The 26,508-nt window shown below is 38.3% G+C and overlaps 1 protein-coding gene across 1 annotated transcript in view; it reads right to left on the bottom strand.

Annotated features, from left to right (window-relative positions):
* The window catches only part of LOC125226808 (E3 ubiquitin-protein ligase MIB1), a 273,740-nt gene that overhangs the window by 1,362 nt on the left and 245,870 nt on the right, over positions 1-26,508 (bottom strand). The window contains exons 12-16 of the mRNA XM_048130913.1: positions 2,700-2,958; positions 2,166-2,352; positions 1,072-1,331; positions 648-855; positions 275-537 (exon numbers count right to left, since the gene is read on the bottom strand). Coding sequence (XP_047986870.1) covers positions 275-537; positions 648-855; positions 1,072-1,331; positions 2,166-2,352; positions 2,700-2,958 — 1,177 coding nt within the window. The remainder of the gene's footprint in view (positions 1-274; positions 538-647; positions 856-1,071; positions 1,332-2,165; positions 2,353-2,699; positions 2,959-26,508) is intronic.

Genomic DNA, 26,508 nt, shown 5'->3' on the forward strand with positions numbered 1-26,508 from the left:
GCAAAGCTTTCAAAAGGTTAGAGGTTTATAAAAAAATATAAACAAAATTTCGATATGCTGTGATGTGACAGGTCGTTAGCTGATCAGCTAGCTCAGACGATAGCCTACATAATCCAACCACACAGTCGACTTAGAAATTCACAGGAGGAAATGGGTAAATATAATTACGATAAAATTTGGGACAATTTTCATTAATAAGGATAAAAAAAAAGATTATTAAGTTCTCTAGCCTCGTTTTGTTCTACCGTTATTTTATTTGTCATTTTGGCCATACTTGCTCCTTGATGTCCTGCAGCTGCTGCTGCAGTTTCTGCACGTCGGCGGGCGGCGGCGACGTGACGAGCGCGGTGGCCGCGGGCGCGGAGGCGAGAGCGGGCGCGGAGGCGACAGCGGGCGCGGAGGCGAGCGCGGACGCGGGCGCGGGCGCGGGCGCGGGGCGGGAGCCGTTGTTCATGTGGTGCGGCGCGGCCTGCGCGGGCGCCGGCTGGCCCTTGTTCACTTGAATTTGTGCCAGGTTGCTGCTGCCTTCCTTTTCTACTGTTGACATAAATAATAAAGCCGAGTGAAAAGTCTAATACGTGTAAATCATTTACACATTACGTATTTCTGCTTCGTCAGTGTCGCATTGTTGAAAACTCTACACTTACGGTCGATGTTGTGCGGCGCCACGGAGCCGTGCTGCAGCGGCGTGCGGCACTCGACGCACTTGCGCATGAGCGGCGCGCACGCCGCGCACGCGCACACGTCGCCGCACGGCCGGAACACGACCGTGGCCGGCGCCTCCGAGCACACCACGCATTCGCCCACGCGCTGCCGGGACGTCACGCATGCGCGGCAGATAAGACACTTCTTCACCTGGAAAACAAATTGATTGGATTAATAATTTAGTTTAGTTTTTAAACGTGTGTCACCTGTACGGGCGAAGAAAAGTATCACTTTTCGTATCAGAGCAGACGAGACATTCATGGCCTTTAGGATCGCTGTAGACTGAGTTTTCAGGCACCGGTATTGCTGTCGCGAGTGTCCAGACTGTCGGATCACATGTAACTTATATAACAACAGAACACTCACCCTAGCAGCGCACACGTTGCAGCAGCATATGTGTCCGCACGGGCGGAAGAGAGTGTCCCTCTTCGCATCAGAGCAGACGAGGCACTCGTCCGCAGTGGGATCGGTGTGTACTGCCTCTTCAGGGCCCGCCGCCGCCACCGCCGCCGCCGCGCCTGCTTCGCTGTCTGGCGTCATGTCGCTGCCGCCTGTGCCTTCCTTGCGGCATGTTGTCAGCGTCTTGCATAAGTTCGGGTCCGGGCATAGGTCGAGTGGGGTTTGACCTAGAAATATAAATAATACTCTGTCTGTCTGTCTGTTAGTACTCATTGAAAATGTTTTTCTTGCAATAGTAGTAGTAGTAGTAGTAAAATACTTTTCCCCTCACTAACTCGGAAACACGTGTTTTGTCCTTTAATACCAGCGGGTAAAAACGCATTTTATCCACTAGTGGGTAAAGTAATTTGACCTTGAATAAAGTCAAATTAACTGCTTTAAAATTGATAAAAATAGGTGAATCTAGTAATAAAGATGATTTACCACCTGTGGAACTACTGGAAGCAGTGATAAACGCATTTTTTGCGTTGTAGTTTCCTCGCTATAGTGAAGGGAAAAATTTTGTGTTACACTCGGGTGCAAATTTATTTTACTTCTCGTGTGTTAAAAACCTCGCAAGTTCAGGATTCTATTCTCGAACCACTCGCTTCGCTCGTGGTTCAACTATAGAATCCTTTTACTTGCTCGTTTTTCAATTCCACACTCGGCATTAAAATACAACTTTGCCCCCTTGTATAACAAATAACTATTATTTTACCAGAAAATAATACAACACACAAGAAAAAGAGCTTATCACGAGTACAAAGGCGAACTTATCCATTTAAGGATCTCTTCCAGTTAACCTTTGAGCAATAGAAGGAGAATTGGATGTGTTAGGCAACTAGGCATACAGTACAAACAGATACAGAAATAGATACAGTACAGTGCAATATGTAGTTGCAATTTTTTCGATTTTCTGCTGTATCATATCCCAAATATGAGTGAAAGTCGCAGCTGTTGCAATGTGTGATAGAGCAGCAATTATTGCAGCCGTACTGACATACCCCAGGGTATACACATACCTTTCTTGTTCTTAACGGTGAGGTCGGCACCGTGCGCGGCGAGGAAGCAGGCGATGGAGGCGGAGGACTTCTTGTCGTGCGCGTGCGCGAGCCCCGACAGCAGTGCCGCGTCGCGCGCGTCCTGCAGCCGCCGCAGCTGCTGCAGCGTGTGGTGGCGCAGCGCCTCGTGCAACGGCGTGTCTCCGTCCTGGAATAGCGCAAATTGTCTGTAAACTCATATCTATTAACATCGAGCCACAACATGAAAATCGCTCGGTAGTAATATGAAAATCCGTAGGCAGCAGGATGTAGTGTCATGGAGTACGAAAGGAGCAAAACGGAGCGCTTAGGACCGACTTGGAACACAGCAGATCGGGGCACAGTGGAACGCTATGGAGCTTTTGCAGCTAAATGGAGCATTTTGGAGCTAAATGGAGCTGTTGCCCGATTACAATCTGCACGTGGAGCGCTGCGCCGCAAACCAGCAGGTCGGTCACCTCGGCGTGGTTTTTGACCGCCACTAGGTGTCTAATCAGACCGTAATGTAGTACATACCTTATCGCAGATGTTGAGGTCGGCTCCATGCGACACTAGTAGCCGTACTATCTGAGTGTGCTGCCGCTCGACGGCCAGGTGCAGCGCGGTCTGCAGGTTAGCATTTTGCAGGTCGGGGCGCGCGCCGCCTCGCACCAGCAACTCGGCCACCTCGGCGTGGTTGTTGAGCGCCGCCAGGTGCAGTGCGGTGTACCCGTCGTCCTTCGCGTCGTCCACTATCCACGGACGGGGGAGTTTACCCAGCATTATCTTCATGGCACTGAAACAATAATAGAAATATTTTTGTAATGTGTGTTGTGGACTTGTGGTCCTAGTAGAATTGGGGTTGGCTGACAAGAAACTACACTGCCAAGTTCTCTTCCATAAGATAATAATCCTCCATATATTAATATTGTAATATTAATAACGAAAATTTCCCTTATTGCCTCTTAATTACTTGTACGGACATTGTTCGAATATTAAATAAGAATTCGCATAACAACGGAGCTCTCTTTTCATATTTATTCATAAATAATATGGACATAAATAAAACTCAATAACATTTATATGATTTCCTTTGGTTATACTATTATAATTTTATACTGTTCCCAGTGCTGACAAACAAGGCTATTAAGCCGCCTATAATAAAGTTCCGCGTATAAAAGTTTCGACACAAAAATAACCATTTATAGTTATGCAGCTGTTAGTGTATAAATAGTAGCTAGCTAGAGTAGTCTTATTTTTACCCTGCCTACTTGAATAAATGTTTCATTGAAATAAAATATTTAAAATCTTCCATGACAGTTTTACTTTAAGCACAACTGCAAATCAATCAAACGTGTGGATGATGTCGCTACGGCTGATATTGTATGTCCAGGAAACCTGGTTATTACGCTTTGAATGTTTCAATACGGGAAAATCAAACGTAATCCATTCAAATAAACTCTCAGATATTTTGGTAGCCATTTATGTATATATAATCCTGATCCCTGACATTCCTGATGAACACGCTAAGAGCACGCTTAAGAAGTAATTTAACTACTCGTCGGGTACTCGTCGCATGAACACGATTTTCGCATTGGAAAAAAGGTAAAGATTGTTTAAAAACGGTAAATATACTTTGCGCCGCCAATATATGCACTCTGATTTACAATCTCCAGGCAGAACCGACCATTCGAGGTGGTTGAACCGAAACAGAAATAACTCAAGAGATCGCAGCTTCACTTACAAGTTTCAGATTCAGATCCAAGCAAGACTACTGTGGAAAGGTTGGGTAGATAGCAACGCTGTAAATTTAAGTACTTGTGTATACCTATTAGTTTATTTGGGCCATACCTACCTACATTTCACATAGTTGAATGTGACAATTGTTGATCAATATTTACAGGATATTTCGCAAATTATTTTAATTTTTTCCGCAAAATATGTGGGATATTTTACCGTTGCTACCTACTAAGACTAAACTCGACTTTACACTTATTTTGAGTCGTAACCGGTGACAAAGCCGACAGGTCGATAAACTCAAAAAGTTGGATTTGAAACTACTGTCGGACAATTGAATGGATGGAAACAATAAATTAAGCGGTACACATTTTAATATGCTACGTTACGTTCAAAGAGTAAAAACGAACGAACTAATTAAATAAGGTCAAACGAGGCCGGGCGGCGGTGCCGGGTCCTCAGCTCACTGCGCGTGCAGCGGCAGGCCGGCGCGCCGCGCGCCGCGCGCCCGCGCCCGCTCGGCCGCTCGCCTCCTCGCCTCGGCGCCACCACGCGTGTTTGGCGTGCGCACGCCAATGCAATTCGATTTATGGCATCCAACACCCGACCCATCAAATATACAATCTCATCTCTAACCGTCACATTTTGTTTTCCAAGGAAATCCGTGCATCTCATATGAATTACAATGTGATACGGACAACGTTTTTCATAAATATATATTTCGACGACTCAATGCATTTTACTTGGTGAAATTTTTGAAACAGTATCAAGTGATTTTAGTAAGTGATTGGATAACAGCAATGGACATGTCCCACAACATCGTAGTGTGGTAAGTGGAATGGTGTTTCCAGAAGTATACGCAGGCTGATACATTCTAGATTGCGAATTGCATTTATCTTCAGTGCCCATTGAAAATGCTATACAATTTAAATGCTATGCTAAGCAACGTCAAGCAAGCTATTTGTCTGAAAAAAAAAACAAAACGAACGAGAAAAATATTGCTTCCGGTCCGGTGAGGAACAAAAATAATTTGATTGTATTCTTTCTCTACATAACTCTGTGGCCAAACTGTTCTGAATAAACAACAAGGCAAACAAAATAATAACTTTTTCCGCAAGCTGCAATTAAGGACGCGAATATTTTTGTTTATTTTGAGTGTCTGATTTATATTGCGGTTACGGATTTTATCTTGTTTGAGGGCGACGGGCGGTAGTTTCCGGGGAGTTTTACGTCGTGCGAGCGGCATAAATCGGTATCGGTATAATAGTAAAATGGTATTGGAGTGGCGAGTGCCGAACACAAATTATACGATATTGACACAGTGCGGGCGTGGGGCGGCGGCGGCGGCGGCGCGGGGCGGCCGGGCGCGGCGCGCCGCTGCACGCCGGAGACAAGAGTTATTATAATTGTAAAGCAGACCTACATATTCACCTAATGGTAGGCGCACCATTACTGGATTGTCTTTCACAAGGGCAATAAAACCCCTGCATTATCATGATAACGCGCGGAAATTCTGCTTCCTGTCATATACAGCGCTTCTGTTTACATGGGCGGTTTATTTCAGTTCCGAGGGCTTCCTTCAGTATAACTCAAGGCGTGTGAAATGGCGACACAATAGATTATACAGACCAGCGTATCAAAAAACGCGAATCTACTTTTTTTACATTTTGAACCACTAGCTACGCTAATATTAGGATCTTTCGCTTGGTTGGGTATCAATATTGGCACGTACTTACGGTTAAAAAAACAATTATTTGTCACACTATACAGTAGGCACAAGCAGGACTAGCGACGTGGGAGGCATCTGCCCAGCAATATATAGGGCTCTAGTTATAATAGTTATTTGTTATACAAGGGGGCAAAGTTGTATTTTAACGCCGAGTGTGGAATTGAAAAACGAGCAAGTGAAAGGATTCTATAGTTGAACCACGAGCGAAGCGAGTGGTTCGAGAATAGAATCCTGAACTTGCGAGTTTTTTAACACACGAGAAGTAAAATACATTTGCACCCGAGTGTAACACAAAACTTTTCCCCTCACTATAGCGAGGAAACTACAACGCAAAAATTGCGTTTATCACTGCTTCCAGTAGTTCCACAGGTGGTAAATCATCTTTATTACTAGATTCACCTACATTTATCAATTTTGAAGCAGTTAATTTGACTTTATTCAAGGTCAAATTACTTTACCCACTAGTGGATAAAATGCGTTTTTACCCGCTGGTATTAAAGGACAAAACACGACTTTCCGAGCTAGTGAGGGGAAAAAAATATTACTTACTGACTTGTTTATATTATATCTCAGCTACTTCGTCACTTGTTAGATGGCTTCTATCGAATTATGTAGACCGGAATTGAACTTAAAAAACTGTACTAAGTTTATTAGTAAGGAATGGATTTTTCATTGTAATGTGTAACTGCTCACGGTAGCACAAAAGTCAGCTATGGAGACGATGTTAGATAATACTGGTATTTAAGTCATATTACTTACTTATATGATGCCCATTTTTATTACATTACATTGTGTTGTGGCTATAGAGCCTCAGCTGCTTGTAAAATATTTAGCCTTAATACGATTATATGATTCAATATTATGTATTTTATTGCTGAATGTAGAGATTGTAAAAACAATCGCACCCAGAGATATAAACTCGTTAGAGGAGGACAATAAGACAACTGATGTCCAAAGACATGTATAAATTGGCAAGACAGACTTGTCCTAAACCATAACCCTTATCATTAGCACGGATCCATTGCGAATGCACCATCGCAATATACATTACATCCAATTTGATCATTCTGCTGCTGTAACGTCTATTACTAGGATTGTATACAAGACTGACTATAACTACATGATCTATTCTATATATATATACACATATTATGTATAAACGTGAAATGATGGTTTCAATTGTGTCATTGTCATTGCCATCAAATTTTGCAAAATGTGGAAGTATAATAGTATCTAGGAAAACTGAGTAATTTCAACCATAAACATAATATCACATTATTATTATATTTTAGAAACATACAGTAGTTTACAAACAGTACTTATACAATATTGTTAAAGTATATAGACCTAGAGTTTCATTAATTTGTTACATAAAATCACAGCCTGTTTTTTTTTTTAATGTTACTTATCCAAAATAAACATTTGAGAATGAATTATCCTTTCCTTAGAAAGGAAAAGGTACATTATTACCTAAACAAAAGCACGTTTTAAAGTATTGATGGAACAAGTGAATATATCTATGTTAGAGAGCTTGGCAATTTCGTTAAAAAATATCAGGCCGTCCCTATCGCACTTACGAATAGTGCGATAGGGACGGCCTGCTATTTTATCGTCTATCGCGCGACCATGCTTCCCGTGCAGAGGCCTACACGGGAAGCATGGTCCCGCGATAGATGATAAAATATCAGGCCGTCCCTATCGCACTTACAAATAGTGCGATAGGGACGGCCTGCTATTTTATCGTCTATCGCGCGACCATGCTTCCCGTCCTGTGCTGTGCATTACGTATATGCGGGTTGTATTAAAGACTATCAGATATTTTCTTTATTTTTTTGGTCGTTAGGTTTTTTTATCATTTAGTTTATACAAAAATAAAGCATGTGTATAAAATAAAAACCTACACTGAGAGAAAATACAACCAGTTTTCATGTTCGTTCAACAAGTTTTTTGGTTAAAATAGCGCCTACGTGCTCTTTGGTTCAAACAACAAGCTACTTGTCATTTGAATCGGCAATATATTTGAATCAACAAGTCGATTTTATAAAAACAACCTGACAGATATTGTTTTAAACATACGTTTGGCTGATTCAAACGGATAAACCGCAACAAGTGGAACTTGTTAAATTCACAATGCAAATTTCTCTCAGTGTAATGAATAGAGTACAGCTAGCAGCAGTCAAGTCAGAGACCCAAAGGAAGACAGGGAATACTCGTATCGACGCATATCTTATCTTACCGCCATCGCCATCTGCATCAGACTCTTGAACTTACCCAATTTCCGAGTCTCTTCTCTTAATTTCAGTTTCTTGAGTTGAAAATGTTGAAACTCATACTTAGTATTAAGTAAAACACAAATACATATAAAAATCACAATATAATTTTAAATTATGGCTTAGGCCCTGTACCAGTTGCAGTCGCCACGTCTGTAAAGCCCCTTGTAGTTTCTTTTAAATGGCTAAATACCTAGATGTTATGTCATAAACATCTGTGATGTGACTGAAAATTAAAAAACATCGCTCAGAGATAAGGTTCAAATTAGCAAGGCAAAAAATACAACAGTGCAGTCAAAATACCATCAAAATACGAAAAAGCAAATGCCTATATCACTGCCGTATTTCAGGCAATAAGGGCTGTTTTCTCAAATATGAAAAAATCTCAAAAGCAGAACTTTATTAAGACTTTCTAGGAAAATTATTTAATAATGAAAATTATTTTAACTTGATAGGTAGAACAATTTATAGAAGTTGTACAAAAAAAAATCTGAACTAAGTTTGTAACTATATGAAAAGCATTTTTTTATCTTAGATTGCATATTTTAGTATCGTAACGATTTTTCTTTCAAATAAAAAGAGAATTATTAGAAAAGGTTCACGGTGTCTGCCGTAAACTGGGGTTACATTGACCAATTTGGGAATTTAAACTTCTCTAGCTTCTACATTTAATGGGTATTTTTACCCATTAAATGTAGGAGTTAGAGAAGTATAAATTCCATAATTGGTCAATGTAACGTAACAAAGAAAGAAAAACCGGCCAAGAGCATGTCGGGCCACGCTCAGTGTAGGGTTCCGTAGTTTTCCGTATTTTTCTCAAAACCTACTAAACCTATCAAGTTTAAAATAATTTTCCTAGAAAGTCTTTATAAAGTTCTACTTTTGTGATTTCTTTCATATTTTTTAAACAAATGGTTCAAAAGTTAGAGGGGGGGGGACGCACTTTTTTAGGGTTCCGTAGTCAACTAGGAACCCTTATAGTTTCGCCATGTCTGTCTGTCCGTCCGTCCGTCCGTCCGTCCGTCCGTCCGTCCGTCCGTCCGTCCGTCCGTCCGTCCGTCCGTCCGCGGATAATCTCAGTAACCGTAAGCACTAGAAAGCTGAAATTTGGTACTAATATGTATCTCAATCACGCCAACAAAGTGCAAAAATAAAAAATGGAAAAAAATGTTTTATTAGGGTACCCCCCCTACATGTAAAGTGGGGGCTGATATTTTTTTTCATTCTAACCCCAACGTGTGATATATTGTTGGATAGGTATTTAAAAATGAAGAAGGGTTTATTAAGATCGTTTTTTGATAATATTAATAGTTTCGGAAATAATCGCTTCTAAAGGAAAAAAAAGTGCGTCCCCCCCCTCTAACTTTTGAACCCTATGTTCAAAAAATATAAAAAAAATCACAATAGTAGAACTTTATAAAAACTTTCTAGGAAAATTGTTTTGAACTTGATAGGTTTAGTAGTTTTTGAGAAAAATACGGAAAACTACGGAACCCTACACTGAGCGTGGCCCGACACGCTCTTGGCCGGTTTTTTTTTCCTTTAGGAGCGATTATTTACGAAAATATTTATATTATCAAAAAACGGTCTTAGTAAACCCTTATTCATTTTTAAATACCTATCCAACAATATATCACACGTTGGGGTTGGAATGAAAAAAAAAATCAGCCTCCACTTTACATGTAGGGGGGGTACCCTAATAAAACATTTTTTCCCATTTTTTATTTTTGCACTTTATTGGCGTGATTGATATACATATTGGTACCAAATTTCAGCTTCCTAGTGCTAACGGTTACTGAGATTATCCGCGGACGGACGGACGGACGGACAGACAGACATGGCGAAACTATAAGGGTTCCTAGTTGACTACGGAACCCTAAAAAAATGGGACCATCAACTTTTTTAGTCTTTTCCTGCTAAAAATCTAGAAAGGTAACAAAATAATGTACGCAAAAAAAAACGATGTTATCAAACTTAAACTGACATTGGGGTTACTTTGATACCCTATGTTTTTTTTTTTATTGGTAATCGAATGTAATCCCTTACAAAAGTATTTTATCTCAAGAAAAGATAAAAAACGGTTCGCAGAGTCAAATATTACAACTCTTTAACGCTATTTTGGGGTTACTTTGATTAAAAATAAAAATTACCATCTTCGAAAAACCAAGTTTATTTGCAATTGTTTCAATATTTATCACAAGAAGAGATCAACATGCGCGGATCCAGGGGGGGGGGGTCATGGGGGTCATGGGGAGACTAGGTTGGCCATACAAATAGACCACGTGACCCCCCCCTGAGGCCTGGGCCTTTACCACGTGACCCCCCCCTGGGCACGAAGCTGGATCCGCGCTTGGAGATCAAATTATCAGTCTCAACAAGTACCGCGACATAATCAGATAATAATTAACTATGTGTCATTATGGTCAATGTTACCCCATGCAAGTGATCAAAGACACCCCACAGAGTAAATCATTAGTAATAAATGCCTAGTTTGACTTTATGATACAAAACTCAATACAATGGTATAGCTAAACACATTTCTGGCAAGCTAATATTCACTGTGAACCTTTTACTTTAATACCCACTACGTTAGTTTAGAAGTTTATTTAAACATGAAAAATAGCAACAAACTATGCTTATATTTTGACACGTTATCCGCACTGCCCACGACCATACTTACTTGTTCACTGCGTCAGAGCACCATCTACCTATAAAGGTTGGTTTAGGGTTATCATATGTCTAGATTTCGATAAATTAATTTTATTAATACATTACCGACTACTCATAACATATTAGTTCCTTATTTTTTGATAAAATAAATATAATATGCTCGTGACAGGTCAGGTTTTGTTCGTAATCCAAAAAAGTCAACCCTAGCACTTTTTCCTATTCACCCCCTTCCCGACCCTATTCACCCAACGTTAGGGTGAGCGAAAATTACTAAATAAAACGACATATTTTCAAAGACAAACCGAAGTTCACACCGCTGGAAGATTTTTTGTGTAAAAAATTAGCATGGCACATATAAAAAAACTGCTATCGACGTTCAAAAGTCGGTTTTGGCCCTATTCACCACAAATTAAGTTAGTTCATACCCGTTCCGACCCCATGAACCCAAAATCTTCAGAAAACGATGTACTAAGTAGCTCAAAGTACAGCGCCATCTCTAGGTGAATTGGGTTACTAATTTATGCAAACTACTTAAGTCGCAATAGATGTCATTTCATTTAGTATTTTGGAGGTAACTAGTAAATATAATTTAGTTTTACAATTGTGCGAAAATAGATTCTCATTTGGCCGGATTTTTTAACCGACTTCCAAAATTCAAAAGGTTATAAATGTAAAGTTTTTTTTTAAATATCACTCCTGGTCCAATTTAATATCCCACAAATATTAACGGCAAACTGATAATGACTTAAGTATTTTTGAAATAAATTTGTGACAAATGTGGGTAGTTTAGTAATTAGGCGCCGACTGATTGTGGGTAGGTTATATTTTCGCTCTCTGCTAATAAATCTTGTATGGAATGGACGTGTTTTCTTTGGTGTCTCTTCATCAGCGCTGATCTTTGGCTGGGAGCATACCTTACAAAATTGAATGCCGAAAAAAAAGTTTATCAGCAAAAATTACTTACTTGAAAATAAAGTCATAACCGTTTTCATACTTATGCATTGAAATAGATATCACGCACGAAAGTAAGAACGACAAGGCCTCCTGGTGGCTGAGCCGGGAATCGAACCCGCCATCTCTCTCGCTATACCCTAATCCTCTTAGTGCCACTTGCACCAACGAAGATGGAGGGTTAACCTGAGGGTTAACCCACCATTTTACATGGAATTTGACAGTTAACAGCCCACTAACCCTGAGTTGGTACAAAAGGGCCTTAAAGATTCATATACGAGGTGGTCAAAATGTGCCTATCAGAGATAACATACACTAGAGAAATTTCGTCGGATACCACACGGCGGGCGGGTGGCCTAGTGGTAATGACGTTAGCTGCGTAAGCTGAAGACCCGGGTTCGATTCCCGGCTCGGCCACCAGTGGGCCTTGTCGATTTTTCTTTCCTGTATGATATCTATTTCAATTTAGGTATGTATGTATGTGAACACTTTATTGTACATAAGACAAGTTAGGACATAAAAATACAGTATAGTTATTGTGTACAAAGGCGAACTTATCCCTATAAGGGATCTCTTCCAACCTTTGAGCGAATTGAGAATTTATTATTTATATAAACTTGAAAAAGAACAAATCAAAAATTATTCAATAAAATAATTTTATTTCTTCCCTAGTTGTATACTTATGATTTTTATGTTAAAGTAATCCGTTTATATTATAGCAACCATGGGTGATTTTTGTGGACTTAAGTAGAAACGTTGACTTGTGGTTGACAGAAGTGTGATTAACATTTCTAAATGTTAATTTATTGTATCTAGTCTAACTACGAAGCAATACATTGACGTATAAATTGCGTCCATATACAGAGAGGTCATTCATAAAAACATCACTTTAGGTAAGTTATATATCTTTTATACAATTTGACAACCATTGACTACACATCCCAATTCACCCCTCTTCCGACCCTAATCACCCCCTTCGTAAACCTATTCACCCCTTTGCGACCCGTTTCCCCCCATTATTGATCCTATTCACCCCTCAGGCCGCGGATATTTGTTCATCCCGTAAAAGTTCCCCAACACAGTTGCATCGCTTTCTTCATGAAAACCATTATAAAAATGAAAATATGTCTTATGATTTTCTGTTAAACATAAACATTAGAAGTTCTACACTACTTTCAAAAGGACAATGAACAAATTCTTAGCAAAATTTCACACAAAAATGAAGTTAAAATGAGTAAAAAATCCAATAAATTTGAATGCCTACTTTGACAGACATTTTCATAACACTGATTTAAACTTTCACGATTATTACACATCATTATTTTTAAAATCGGGACTTAATCGCGTATAACTACATATTAAACTGACCTCGATACGCGATTAAGTCCCGATTTTAAAAATAATGACACATTTTCATGTCTGTAAATATATTATTTACATAAATCATAAAATATGTTATTTAAATATAATAGCATTATATACCCCCCGAACCCTATTCACCCCAAATTACGGCATTTATTAAATTGTCAATATGTAAAATGTCGGAAACTACGGAACGGAACCCTACACTGACCGTGGTCCGATGCGCTCTTGGCCGGTTTTTCTTCTTAATGATATGTAGAGATAATAAAAAAATTCACCTCCCAATTTATAATAAGTTTTTTTGCAAAAAAATCATTTTTGGCACAGGCTTTACCTTAGCCGACTGTACCTTTCTTTCAAAAATCATCTATTGCTCTCCGAGATGTTTCTAAATACCCCTTACTCAATGGGGATACGACGTTTCATAACAGAGTTAATTCCTCTGACCACCTTTCTGCTCCATCATCAGATCACCTCCATGATACCATAATATTGCATTGTCACGTGATTTAAATAAGTGTGCAAAATTTCAGCTCAATCGCAAATCGGAAAGCGGGTCAAATTTAGCTTCTACGTTTTGGCCCAAACTAAGATACTAACAAGGCAAGTTGAATAAAAGCTTGTAAAAAGGCTTCTGATATCAGATTTGTAATAAGTTTACTTGTCATAGTTTAACAACAGATGAGACAGACATATGCACTGACAATACTGTACGTGTTTCGTGAGATGTCAAATCACCTCATACAATTTACCGCTCTAAGGCAACTAAGGTAGGGTTTGTTATTGCACTTTAATTACATATTAATGATTTCTAGCCCGTAAGATATATATTTGCTTTAACAATGGATAGATATTTATGCGAGTGAGAGTGTAATTTAGATTTTTATAAGGAATCAAATATTTTTAAGCTACCCGATCACATATTTCTGCGGATTAGGACACTCCCCACATCTGCCGTCTATTAGCGATCGTAGCGTCGGGCCAACTGTATGGCTAAGCCGCGCCGACGCGGCGTCTTTTTCCATACAGTTGGCCCGACGCTACGCTCGCGAGACGCTAGAAAGAGAGACGATGTTTTTGCCGGTCACGGAGCATCACAAATTTTTGCCGGGAATATGTCGTCATATACTTATGGTCCCCTATAGAAAATTAGATATTTTTGCACGGCCGTTCATAGTCATATATGCTGGTGACTGTTCCATGAATATTTGGTCTAGTTGAGTGGAGAAGTGCCATTCAAAACGAGCGTTAACTTTCTAAACAACGATATATTTAGGTACTTTATAATTGTTATTGTTTTCAACTTACTGTTACGTGTTCGTGGTATGCACAGAGTAAATCTTTAATGAAATTGAGATATTTTTTTATACATACAATTAAATTTGAACCAGAAGCACTATTAAATACCTATACCCGCTCGCATTCCTCTTTTTTCTATTCTAAGTAAGAATCGATTAATAAGTATCTGAATATATGTATGAATAAATTAAATTGTAATTGTTTACATACAACCTGTGAAGTTTGGTTGACAAAATTTGACGTAGGTGCTGTCATATATATTTTTAAAATGACGTCCTGTGAATAACAGCGTAATGAAAATGTATTCCAATGAGTAAAAGAAAGCATGAAACTTTTTTCAATTTAACCGAACTAGAATGAAATCATTTTATAGTCATTCGGTTGTGTTCGTTATTTTCTTTAATAATGTGATATATTTTTATTTATTTTTTATGTACAAGCCATGCACCTTTAAACTTTAAATGAGATTGGATCTCCACCTGACATTATTGATCGAAAGGAGAATTCTGACAATAGTTTGCAGGCACGTCTTATGAACATATTTTGTGCATAACACGTTCTACTGTTGGGAATCGAGAATAATCTTTTCTTCTGACAGTGGCGCTGACGTCTACGGGGAACTCTGAGCTGTATTTGGTGTAGTAGTGAGGGGACATCTAATACATTGCGCATAATTTTATAGAGTAAGACGGAATCTGCGATATCTCGACGGTTACTGAGTGTTTGAAATTTATGGTGGATTAGAGATTCGCTATAACTAACATGTGTGTGACCAGTTCTAAAATCAAGAGTTTTAAGGAACTTTCTTTGTATCCGTTCTAGTCGTTCAATGTGGATATTATGATAAGGTTTCCATACTGTATTAGCAAACTCGAGATGGCTGCGAACAAAGCTGTTAAAAAGGTGTAGGTGGTACTATTTTTAAAAGGTTTACCAACTCTTAGAATGAAGCCCAGTTGTTAGTACGCTTTTTTTATGACAAAATCTAAATGAGGTATGAACGATAGTTTAGAATCCATTAGAACTCCAAGATCACGGATTAGTGTTACTCTACGCAGGTGATTATTACATAATGTGAAGTTATATTGTGCATTTTTTTTTTCGTGTAAAGTTTATTACAGAACATTTATTTATATTTAAAAATAAATCATTATCTTTACAGAATGTCTCAAAACTAATTACAAATAAATCAATCAATCAAATCAATCATCTGTCTCATAATTATGTTACATTACAAATAAATCAAACTTGGCACAAACATTAATTCAGAAGGATCGTTCATCGTTAATAGAAATGCATAAAGTGCTTCTACCCACTCTCACCCAATCGTCTCTCATAAAAAAATGAAATTTACATATAAATCTGAAGTCTGATTACGGCGCACCGTAGCCCCATTGCTATTCTTTCACAATTCCCATGTTGAAAAACATTGGGACAAAAACGGTACTTACATTCTTTTACCTCGTGAATATTTTCGCAAAAATCGCCGACTGTTTGCGTCGGTTTCGGAACCGCGACCGTAGTTTTTCTCTGCAACACCTTTTTTTTTTTACCCTTTAGGCATTTTATTCGCAACATTTCCAGCACGAGCGGTATATTCGAAATACAGCTCAAAAGTTGTAGTAGGGTAAAGGTTTCCTCTTCTATTCTAGGTTAGGGTCGTTAGTGTAGTGTTTGTACGAAAGAGTTTAATGAGTGAAAAAAAAATTGAAGCGACTTTCAAGTAGAATCAAGGACTGATCGAACCATATACGAGGAATACTTATATTAATTAATGATCGAATAACTTATCAGTGGTAACTAGATATTATCGTATAGTTGAAATTTCATTAAAAGGATCAAGTATCTCAAGAGCAGATTATTTTACAACACACAAATGAAATCTATACTATAGACTTGTGATTTGCAATTCTTTGCCAAACTAGGTAAGTTATGTAACATTAGGTAGGTACATAACAAATGTATTTCCAGCGAGAGTATAATGTATGTACGAGTAACCCAATTACGACGACATCGCCACAAAAAATCTGTATTTGGTTCACCTCTTATCTTCTTTCTGTGAAAATCTATTAATGCAATTTTACATTAGTACCTACGTATTTATCTTGACGATGTTTTTCTTTGCTAGATAGCAACTACTAAATTATACCTACCAATTTAATAAATAGACTATTGCCACAAGTTTAGCAATATCTATGTGCTGCAAATTATGAATAATCAATTAAGAATAAGGGTTAACACTCACGAGCACATTAAGGATGCGTGTACTCAGAAAAGCTAGTATAACTCTGAAAGTAAATTTATGATCAAAATTTCGCTAGTCTAATAATCCTTGTGCTAACTACACGACTAGCTATTTTTAACCCCCGACGCAAAAACGAAGGGGTGTTATAAGTTTGACGTGTCTGTCTGTGTGTATGTCTGTCTGTCTATCTGTCTGTCTGTTTGTCTGTCTGTCTGTCTGTGTGTGTGTCTGTCTGTGGCATCGTAGCTCTCGAACGGATGAACCGATTTTGATTTAGTTTTTTTTGTCTGAAAGCTGAGTTAGTCGGGTGTGTTCTGAGCCATGTTTCATGAAAATCGGTACACTAGGTCGCGGTCGGGGGTTTTTTCAAAATTTTAATATACTCGGTTTCTGAAGGTATACTAGAATTGTAAATAGATGAAAAGTAGACAGGGTGATTTTCTTCCGTTTCCGTCAGTTTTAACTCGAATAATAAGGTTTTCCTTAGAGTATACCTTCAGAGGGCACATTCTAAGAAAAACAAATACATATTACAGTAACTACAAAAACAAGTGCAGTGATATGTTACGCGCATTTTAGCTATCAGCTGTTAGTGTATCAAATAATATAATAAATATATAATATAATATACAATAAATAAAAACTGCAATTTTGGAACATAGCGCTAGTTGTGAAATACCTATTTGACATATGATTTCGACAATTATCTACATTAGGTATACTCGTATCTGTAGTAGGTTTGAGACGATACTAAGGTACAAGTTTTAAATTAAATAGTTAAAAATAAAGGTAACACAATCACTCCACAATTATAAACCGCCCACCGAAATTGCTGAAAAATGTTAACCGTAACTAAATATGCCTCTACGCTTGGCTTTCTTTGATGTTTAATTAAATTATTGTGTAAATTATGTGCAAAAAAAAGGATTTTATTTAGTCTAAAAAGCTCAGACACGGAGGCATATCTGTGGACAATATTACGAGTAATCTGTTATGTCCAATCTAGACAGTAGGTTTACATGTCTACATGTCCCACAGACGTTCAACAAAGAATATAGAAGTAGGTAGATATCAGTGAATATCAGTGATTCCTAACCTTTTCTATTTCTTTGGAATACTGATATTACTTCAAATCAAATACACGTGTATTCAAATCCTGTATTTGATTTACTAATTAAATTTAGACACTAAATCTATTTATGGTTGAAGTTAAAACAGTCATTCCATCGGTGACCCCCATGGAATGACTATTATAATTATATCATTTTAACTTCAGTGGGGGTAATCACCCCCAGGTTCTGAAAGAAGCTGTTATAGCCGGTACAGTCAGAAAAACTTTAGCTTGGCAGCCTCTGCACATTACAACGTACGCATGGGTGCTAGCCAATAGTTATGTTGAGTGTACAACAGAATATGCTGGCGCTCGTGTTCGTTTACATGACACAGTTGGAAATAATGGAGATACCTACGGAGCAGAGTCTTGAGATAAAACTGAATTTACTGGTTAGATATGAGTGGTCCATGTGATCATATTGCTACAACAGTGAGCTGATTCCCTGCGGATCGGGAATAGTAAGTTATGGAAATGTGCGATTGGGGCAGCAGCGGGCACTAGTGGCCAATAACAATGTCGCATTAATATTCAACAGACGCTCTTTGGACGTTCAGTTGCTTCGCTCTGCGGCCAGCTTCGCTGCGATTCTTTACTTTTCTCGCTAAACCTGAAAACCTGAAAAACTTACTTTATTGAGGAAAACTTAGAGTGAAACTGTTTCAATTGTATTGTAAGTTTGTTGATTTCAGTGACAAGCCATCGGATATCCCTTGACGTATATTATCAGGCTAAATACCAACAAGAGTCAGGAACGCTGATTATGTAGGTACTTTTGAAAGAAAAATCCTACAATCTCGTTTGCGTTACTCTTCAAGGCATATAATTGTTTAATCAAATATAATACTTATAATAAATCTCTTTATAAATGTCTTATTCGCTGGCGCAATTTTGATTGTATCTATTGGATCTCCGTAATAAAAATAAATAAAAACCTTTTAGTAACATATGAAACAATTAGAGATAAATACATCTGTTATACACAAACTCGAGTACAAAAGTATTTGATACAGTCGAATTGTTCTACATATTACAGGATAAGTAATAGGGACATTATAGAGAGATTCAAACTTGAAGACTCGCTGGTTTATTACATTATTACGTTACTGCCGATCAGATGCTGACTGAATTCATTCATAATTTCTCCATGCACTTTAGTACATTGTATAATATATATCATCCTTAATTTAACTACAACTATTTCAATAGCAATCAAAGAAAAAATATGGTGATCATATTATGTAAGTATCCTAAATTGTCACAGACAAGTTCGAAAAACAACGCATGTATTTATTTAATTTTAGTATGCAAGTACACAATTCGATTAGATACCTAAATCCATACTAATATTATAAATAGAAAAGTGTGTGTTGAATTGACGTGATATTTTAAGTGGAAATAGTTGAAGGGATGGAGAGTGACATAGGCTACTATTTGTCTCTTAACGCGAGCGAAGCCAGGGCAAAAGCTAGTAAGTTAATAGATTATATTAGATTAGATTTCTTTATTTCATGATAAAAATTACACTATAAATTTGTTACATGCCAAAGTTAAAAAAAAAAAAAGCTCTAGTATTGCTTTTCCATTTAAATAATATACGAGTATCTATGCCATTCATTGCTCTGTGTGCTGCGTGCGTGTGGCGTGTGTGAAATATGTTCAATTCATACCTCAATTATTGGCGTAAGTACACTAAACTTATTTAATAGTTGAAGGATGACTCAAGTACATATCAATGCTATGCAATGCGAGTCTACATACATTTTACATATACATAGCTTCTATGAACATACTTATTGTGTATAACACGTAATCATATTGTTTTAATTCGTTATTTATGACCTTAACCTTCATGTAGAAAATACATTAAGGCTGCACATAATAGGTATTCTATTGTTATCTATTTACAAAAGGCAATACCTACCACACTCGTATCTAAGTCGGTATTGCTACACGGTCTGTAATATGATGAGAATTTCCTGCTTACTATTTTGTTCCCTTCAAGCAGACAAAAGATGAGTTGGCCGGCGTCCCACAAGCTTGTCTGTGAAAGTTTGCCAAAATTATTTTATTGACTGAGCGAGTGAACGAGTGCCGAGGTTTACAGGCTGCGGTGGGAATATTCGGGCACTAGCCGCCCGAGTACGCGGCTCGACCTGTGTCGCACACTAGCTGGCGACAAATAAAATGTATTCGCATTACGTAGGCATTTTGTCATTTTATCGCAATTTAGATATTTTATGTATACAAGACCAAATATATTTAAAGAACGTTTCATTCAACTAAGTAATAAATTCAAAGTACTTAGTCTTAATTAAATAAGTTTAAATTTAAACTGGACATTAACAATGTATTAGGTTAATTTATGAGTTCGGTGTGGTTTCAGAAGTTCAGTGAACGCTGAGGATTGCCAGATCTCATGATCGGAACTATGTATAGCCTGGCTACCCCGCGGGAGGTGACAGTGGTGGATGGTGTATAACTAATAATAGCCTCCCCTCCAGCGCGCGAGCATCGGAACGCTGACGGGCGCGCACATGTGGCGCCCGCGCCCGTCGACGTCGCACTCGGCCTGCAGACGTTTATTTTCGAAGCGGTCGTCACGCGGCGCGGTAACGCGGGCCACGGTGTTCCTTACATAAGAGCCTCCGAGGAGCGCGCCCGCAACCACCCTCGGCTCGTGCAACTCGTCCAGTTACCGCATCTTGCAAGTCGGTGCACATTCGGGAAACCGATCCGACGGACGCCCGCCGCCGGGTCTATTTCGGGAAAATACAAATTTGGAATGGATGGTACTCGCCAGTCGCGAGCGAAAGCCGCCGGTTGGCTCCATTTTTAGAGCTGGTCTGCGCGTGCGCAGCGCGCGCGCCGCCAGTGCTCTGCGAGCTGCCACCACGCTGCGTCGCGACCCACCCTTCCGCCACCTCCGGGTGGGATCTCGCGAGCGGCCACCACAGCTTCTACCGGTGATGGCGTCAAGTGTAATACATAGTGTGCCGGTATAACTGTTGTCATCTAGGAGTGAAGCTACAAGTTGTCAAGAGTGAAGACGTCTCAAGAACCAAGATGGAAATGAAGCTTTGCGCGAGTTCCGTGCTTCCTTACTTCCCATAGTGCTTATTATCGTATGGAATGTAAAGAAGTATGGAGCTGCGCGGGCGTGACCGCGGGTCCGGAAATCGCATCATCGCGGCTAACATGTGTCACAGAAGCTTCTCAAAGGACTTATATTCTTTCCTGTTTGTGTTTTTAAGTGTATTAATTACTTATTTTGTTTTTGCCTTTAATAGCTGAAATTTGCAAGAAAGTGAAGATTTACGGGACAGGGATTTATTGATCAGTTTTCATTTAAAGTTTAATTTGAAACTTTGTTCATGTGATTTAAAACATGTGTATGATGTGTATGTGTTGTCATATAATTTCGGTTGACTGACGAGTTTTTTCAAAGGCGTGATGAATTACATCGGTGTTAAAAAATTAATTAGTTGTTCGGTGGCGAGTTGTCGTAAACGCACATATGGTGTAGGTAACAGTGCTGAGTAAAGCAACATAAATAAACGCGACCAACCACCGGAGCAAGCGGGCTCCGCATCACATTCCGATTTATATTTAGATGTACCTAAATAAAAAGAGCGACTGAAAAATCCACTAAAGAGAATTTAAGGTTTCTAATAAGTTAAATTATTAAACTTAAAAGCAAAATACTTTCTGAAATTAGCTATATTAAGTATAACACATTGATGACTCACACTAATAATATTTGTATAGATTCCTTGTTGCTGATGTAAAATACGTCATGTCTCTATAGTGTTAAATAGTTTAAATACATGCAAAAAATAAAAATTGCTAAATTACTAACAATATGTACGTGAACATGAAACGTCTAACGTAATTGATTAAACGTGCTCGTGTGTCTGTGTAGCCTAATGTTCTACATACTCGTAGATTACAGAAACTTCTGAACTTTGAGCACTAACACGATACTGCTAGCAGAGAGAGGTATCCCACGCTACGACAAAAACTAATAGTACGGTGTCGTGTTCTAAGTACTTTATTGAGTGAACAGTAATTTATGCTATCAATAATAGTTGTTAGCCGTCTGTAAAGAAAAGGAATGGCAAAAAAGGGGGTTTGAAACAAAAAGCGGGTGTGTTGGGCCGCGCCTGCGCCACATCTGGAGGGAGCACTGCATCTCATTATGGCGGCGCGGTCGCGGCTGAATGGACCCATGCCTTGCCCGTGCCCGCGCCCGCCAAGACGTGCCCATGACAATGCGAACAATTAGGGAGTGCACTGATTCGTTGCACTTACATTACACAATTTGTGTATTGTCTAACATTTATCATGTTCCTTGGGCTTTGTTTATTTTTAACTGAAATTTTGATATTATGGACTTATTTCTCGAGCTTTTGGACGCAAAATTATTATTCGAAATGTAAAGCATATTTGATATAGCACTTCCGTTATTATTAATATCTAGGAAACATAAATATCCTAATCGGCGTCGTATCAAAACCAATTTCAAGTTATTAGTAAATCGTATTGAGGATTTTAAAACTTTGCGTTAGATTTTATTGGAGTAGTGTTTTATTATTTATATCGAAGTAAGCATATAAAAAATTATATCCATACTAATATTATAAATGGGAAAGTGTGTGTGTCTGTTTGTTTGTCCGTCTTTCACGGCAAAACGGAACGACGAATTGACGAGATTTTTTAAGTGGAGATAGTTGAAGGGATGGAGAGTGACATAGGCTACTTTGTCTCTTTCTAACGCGAGCGAAGCCGCGGGCAAAAGCTAGTAAATTATATGTTGAGAAAACATGAAACCTGACACGAACACTTATTGAACGACGAACGAAACGAAAGTTATATCAGACATTTTAGAATTGTAGTTAACTAGATATATGTCACTTGAATGCCAAGTTGCAAGTCACTTTAAAACAAGATCGAAATTTAGATTAAATTGTATGTATTAGTTAATGAATTTCTCCGTAAGCCGTATGTTCATTTAAAGCTTCTCATCTTATGTTTTCCCTATTTCCTGTCAGTGTTTATTTGGTAATTTCATTATTATTTTAAAACAACTGTATTCTTACATTAACCAACAGTTTACACAAAAGACTAATCGGCATGAATATTAAATCAACACGATTGCCTGTTAACACCGTAAGGGCACGAAAGAGCAAATGATTAGGTACTCCATTGTTTTAAATGGCAGTGAATACGGGACTGGAATAGCGCAGGAGCAGATACCGAATTCACGAAGCATTTAGTGTTGTCTGTTAGCCTGTGCCAAGTTATAACATGGCCTACGTCCTTAATGAAAAACTGTAATCAGAGATCAGATATAGTGGTTGAGTAGGGGAGATGTGGTTAGTAACTGTTGTGAGTAGGGATTGCAGTACCGGTACTGTTTTAAAGAACCGGGATTTTCGGTACCGAAGCAATATGGAACCGGGATTTCCCGGGATTTTCGGTACTTTCGGGACTGGTCTAATTATTTCGCTTTTTCAAATAAAACAACATATTTTTAGGGATTTTACGCCTTTTATTATTATATTTCTAGAACCGAGCCGTCCCAGCTTCGCTCGGCGTATTATTTTATCTGTCTTTTTTTATTACTTATCGGGATTCGGGAGAACAAGCAAAAAATTGTGAGAATTCCACCTAAACCCGACAATCTGGCAACCATAAGGCACCAATGGTTACTGTTGCAATACATTGCACCGATTAAGTGATCTGCCATTACTGGGAGATGTTTAATCGCTTAGTAAAAGAAATGACAAATACTACTAAAGAAATATAATAAGTTAATAACTGATTATAGATCGTCAGTAAAACCTCACAAAATTCCCCAAAGACGTCATTTGAAGCAAAGGATGTAAAGGTAACAAAACATTTGAGCTAGTGCACTATTTTATTGCTAATCAGAGGGAACGTTCTCGAGAACGTTGGTCGTTTTCTGGAATTTTTTTTGGAATACCGCAATACCACATTTATATATAAACGTTTTTTAAAAGTTTACATGTTTATAGCGGTTATCTTTAAAAGTTAGTCATAAGCCATCGCCGACTTTTTTTTAGACCTACATATTATTATGTATATGGATAAGAGGTACAATTCCACCATAGGTTATTTTGTTATATTTATGTCGATCGGTATGGGCAGGGTTTTCGATTGAAACTCTTAAGCAGCGTCATTTTTACCGACTTGATTAGCACATATCGTCATGTTTTAATCAATTTATAACAATTTATTACAAAACCTTGGGAGGAAGGTTTACCTCAAGAATCACTATATTCATACATAGGTGAAAAACGTATGAAAATCCGTTTAATAGTTTCTGAGTCTATCGCAAAATTAGCAAACACACAGACATACGCGTTGGGAGACTTTCTTTTATAACATGTAGATAAATAAGTCAAATGAGAAATAAGATTGAGAGAGGAAAAATAAATACACAAATTAATATAACAAACCTTCACCAAAAATACAAAACTCCACTACCGACTAGCGGGACTAGCTAGAGTATCGCGGTGGCTACGTCAGCCAGTCTGCCACTGCCACCCGCTATTAAATAGTTAGTAGGCGCGTGTTACTGTACCTACGCCTATTTTTTAACGGTATAAATAATATAAATAGAAATAAATACATTTTGTAGCAAAAAAGTCATTAAAAAGTATTTCCCGAAAGTACCGGGATTTTTCAAGTTGATTTCCCGGTTCTTTGCTTGGCAAAAATCCCGGGAATTCCCGGTGCTTTCGGTACCGGTATTTCCCGGGAGCAAACCCTAGTTGTGAGTAAGACTCAGCGGCGGCGGGCGATGACAGTGCGCACGCACTCCCATTACTTTACTGGCCAACAACAAATAAAGACGCGAGGCGTGACCGTGCCGCCGATAAACTGATTTGTTGCTACATGCTCTACCCTAACTATAGTTACAATATATTGAACGGCTATAAACATGTGTAGGTCAATGCCTTTTGATTATTTCCTCTTGTTCCTGGATAATCTTGTACCTGGGTAGGGGCCGATTTTTGCATATTGGGCGCACGATATCTTCGTAAAACGGCGAAATGCTATCTTATTTGAAATTCGAGAGTTAGTAATTGAAAATCTGGTAGTATTGGCCATCCGATTTTAATTCTATAAGTAGAATTGAAACATTTAACAGATAGTAGTGGGGATATTATTTTATAAAAACTATTTCGAGCAGTTAGAGTTCAAAATCGGCCCCCTGGTTTGTGAAATTGCATTAACTAAAAGAATATCGAGACATTTCTAGCAGAATCATACATATGTAAATGTAAAACTACCGTTAATTTTAATCTTGTAGGTACCGAAATACCTTCATGTAAAACAATACTGTATAGTTTATCTCAATATAGATACACTGAGTTCGGATGGGATACCTATAGTTATAAGAATGATGATGAGAATCTCGTGAAAGCCGAGAAGGACAAGTCCAGTAAGTACCTAGACTTGGTTCACGAGATAACCGCCATGTGGGATGTTGAATCAACGATCATTGTTCCGATAGTCGTTTCAGCGAACGGTCTCATAGCGAAGAGTTTCGAGTTCGACCAACATCTCTCGCTAGGTGGCTGGATCAAGGGCCAGATGCAGAAGGCGGTGATCTTGGACACAGCGCGGATAGTCCGACGGTTCCTCTCTCTGCGGCCCTAACCACCACCGGCATCTTGGGCCCTGCCCCGCTGCTGGCGGCACCCTAGGTTAGGTTTTTTTATAATGTGTTTATATGTTTTTTATATTGTTTTGTATGTGTTTTTGTATTTTACTTTTATATTCATATTATAAACAGCCTAACTTAAGAGGAAAGATGAATAAAGGAAATTATAAGAAAAACATACAGTACTCACAGTAGTTTTTTTAAACACAATTTATATTTAATAAGTTCCATTTCAATATATAAAGTAAATGAGATGACCGTGACGTCACTCGAATCGATTTCATATTAATTCCATATTACCACAATACCACATCGTTCAAATGCGTTTTGACAGTTCTTAAAAAGAAGCTTAGGAAGATAGCTATGATATGTTATGATGCCTAGAACTTTTATTAAGCTAAATCTTGATGTAAAGGAATAGTTATCATTTGACATGTGCAGTATGATCTGTGTAATAGTAAGCTGCCCTTGACTGGTTTTTATTGAGAATTTTATGGCAGAGCTGGGGTCACGGAGCGGGTAGCTTAAACCCATTTAGAATGAGCATAATTAACAAATTCTATCATTACAAGTCGTGTTTTCTTCCCTAGATAACAAGGTCGATAATTGAGTGGAGCATTGTGTGAAAGAAGGCCACCTCGGCTAAAGTCAGCCATATCGCGCCATCGCCCACTGCACCGGCTACTGTGCACTATCACATACGACAGACCTGATTCGCGCCCTTTAATAGTCCGCCTTTTACTATACTTAATACAAAAGGTTTTCTATGAGAAAGGGATCTCGACCTACCAGTTTTTTACCACTTTAATCAGAAACAATTTATTCATGCATCCATGCAACGACCATTGCCAACAAAAGAATTGGAAACTAGACAGGGGTATAATGAATGCTAGACAGACCATTTTAATAAAGTTGCTTGCGTGCGATTCTGTTCAATACATGAATGGTTCTCATTCTTTCCTGCCGCGTCCATAGCGTGTACTTTTTGATTGAGCTTTGCTTTAAATAAAAAGGAATCAGGCCGTCAGCTATAAACGGATATACTCATATGACGAGAAACAAAAACTCTTTCTAATATTCTATTACACGAGTTTTTAAATAGGGTAGTATTTTTTGGAAATAATTGGATATTTCTAAGAGAATAAATATCTAAGTTCAGTTTTTGCTACTGGTATTGTTGTTTACATTGCTATTATTTTAAAAGGCCTTTATCACTTTAGCTAGTTACATAGGTTTTTAAATTTAAAGAACAAAGATACAAACTGCTCTCTCTCTGACT

Source organism: Leguminivora glycinivorella, chromosome 6 (assembly GCF_023078275.1).
Source record: "Leguminivora glycinivorella isolate SPB_JAAS2020 chromosome 6, LegGlyc_1.1, whole genome shotgun sequence".
In the NCBI taxonomy this organism is placed as follows: domain Eukaryota; kingdom Metazoa; phylum Arthropoda; class Insecta; order Lepidoptera; family Tortricidae; genus Leguminivora; species Leguminivora glycinivorella.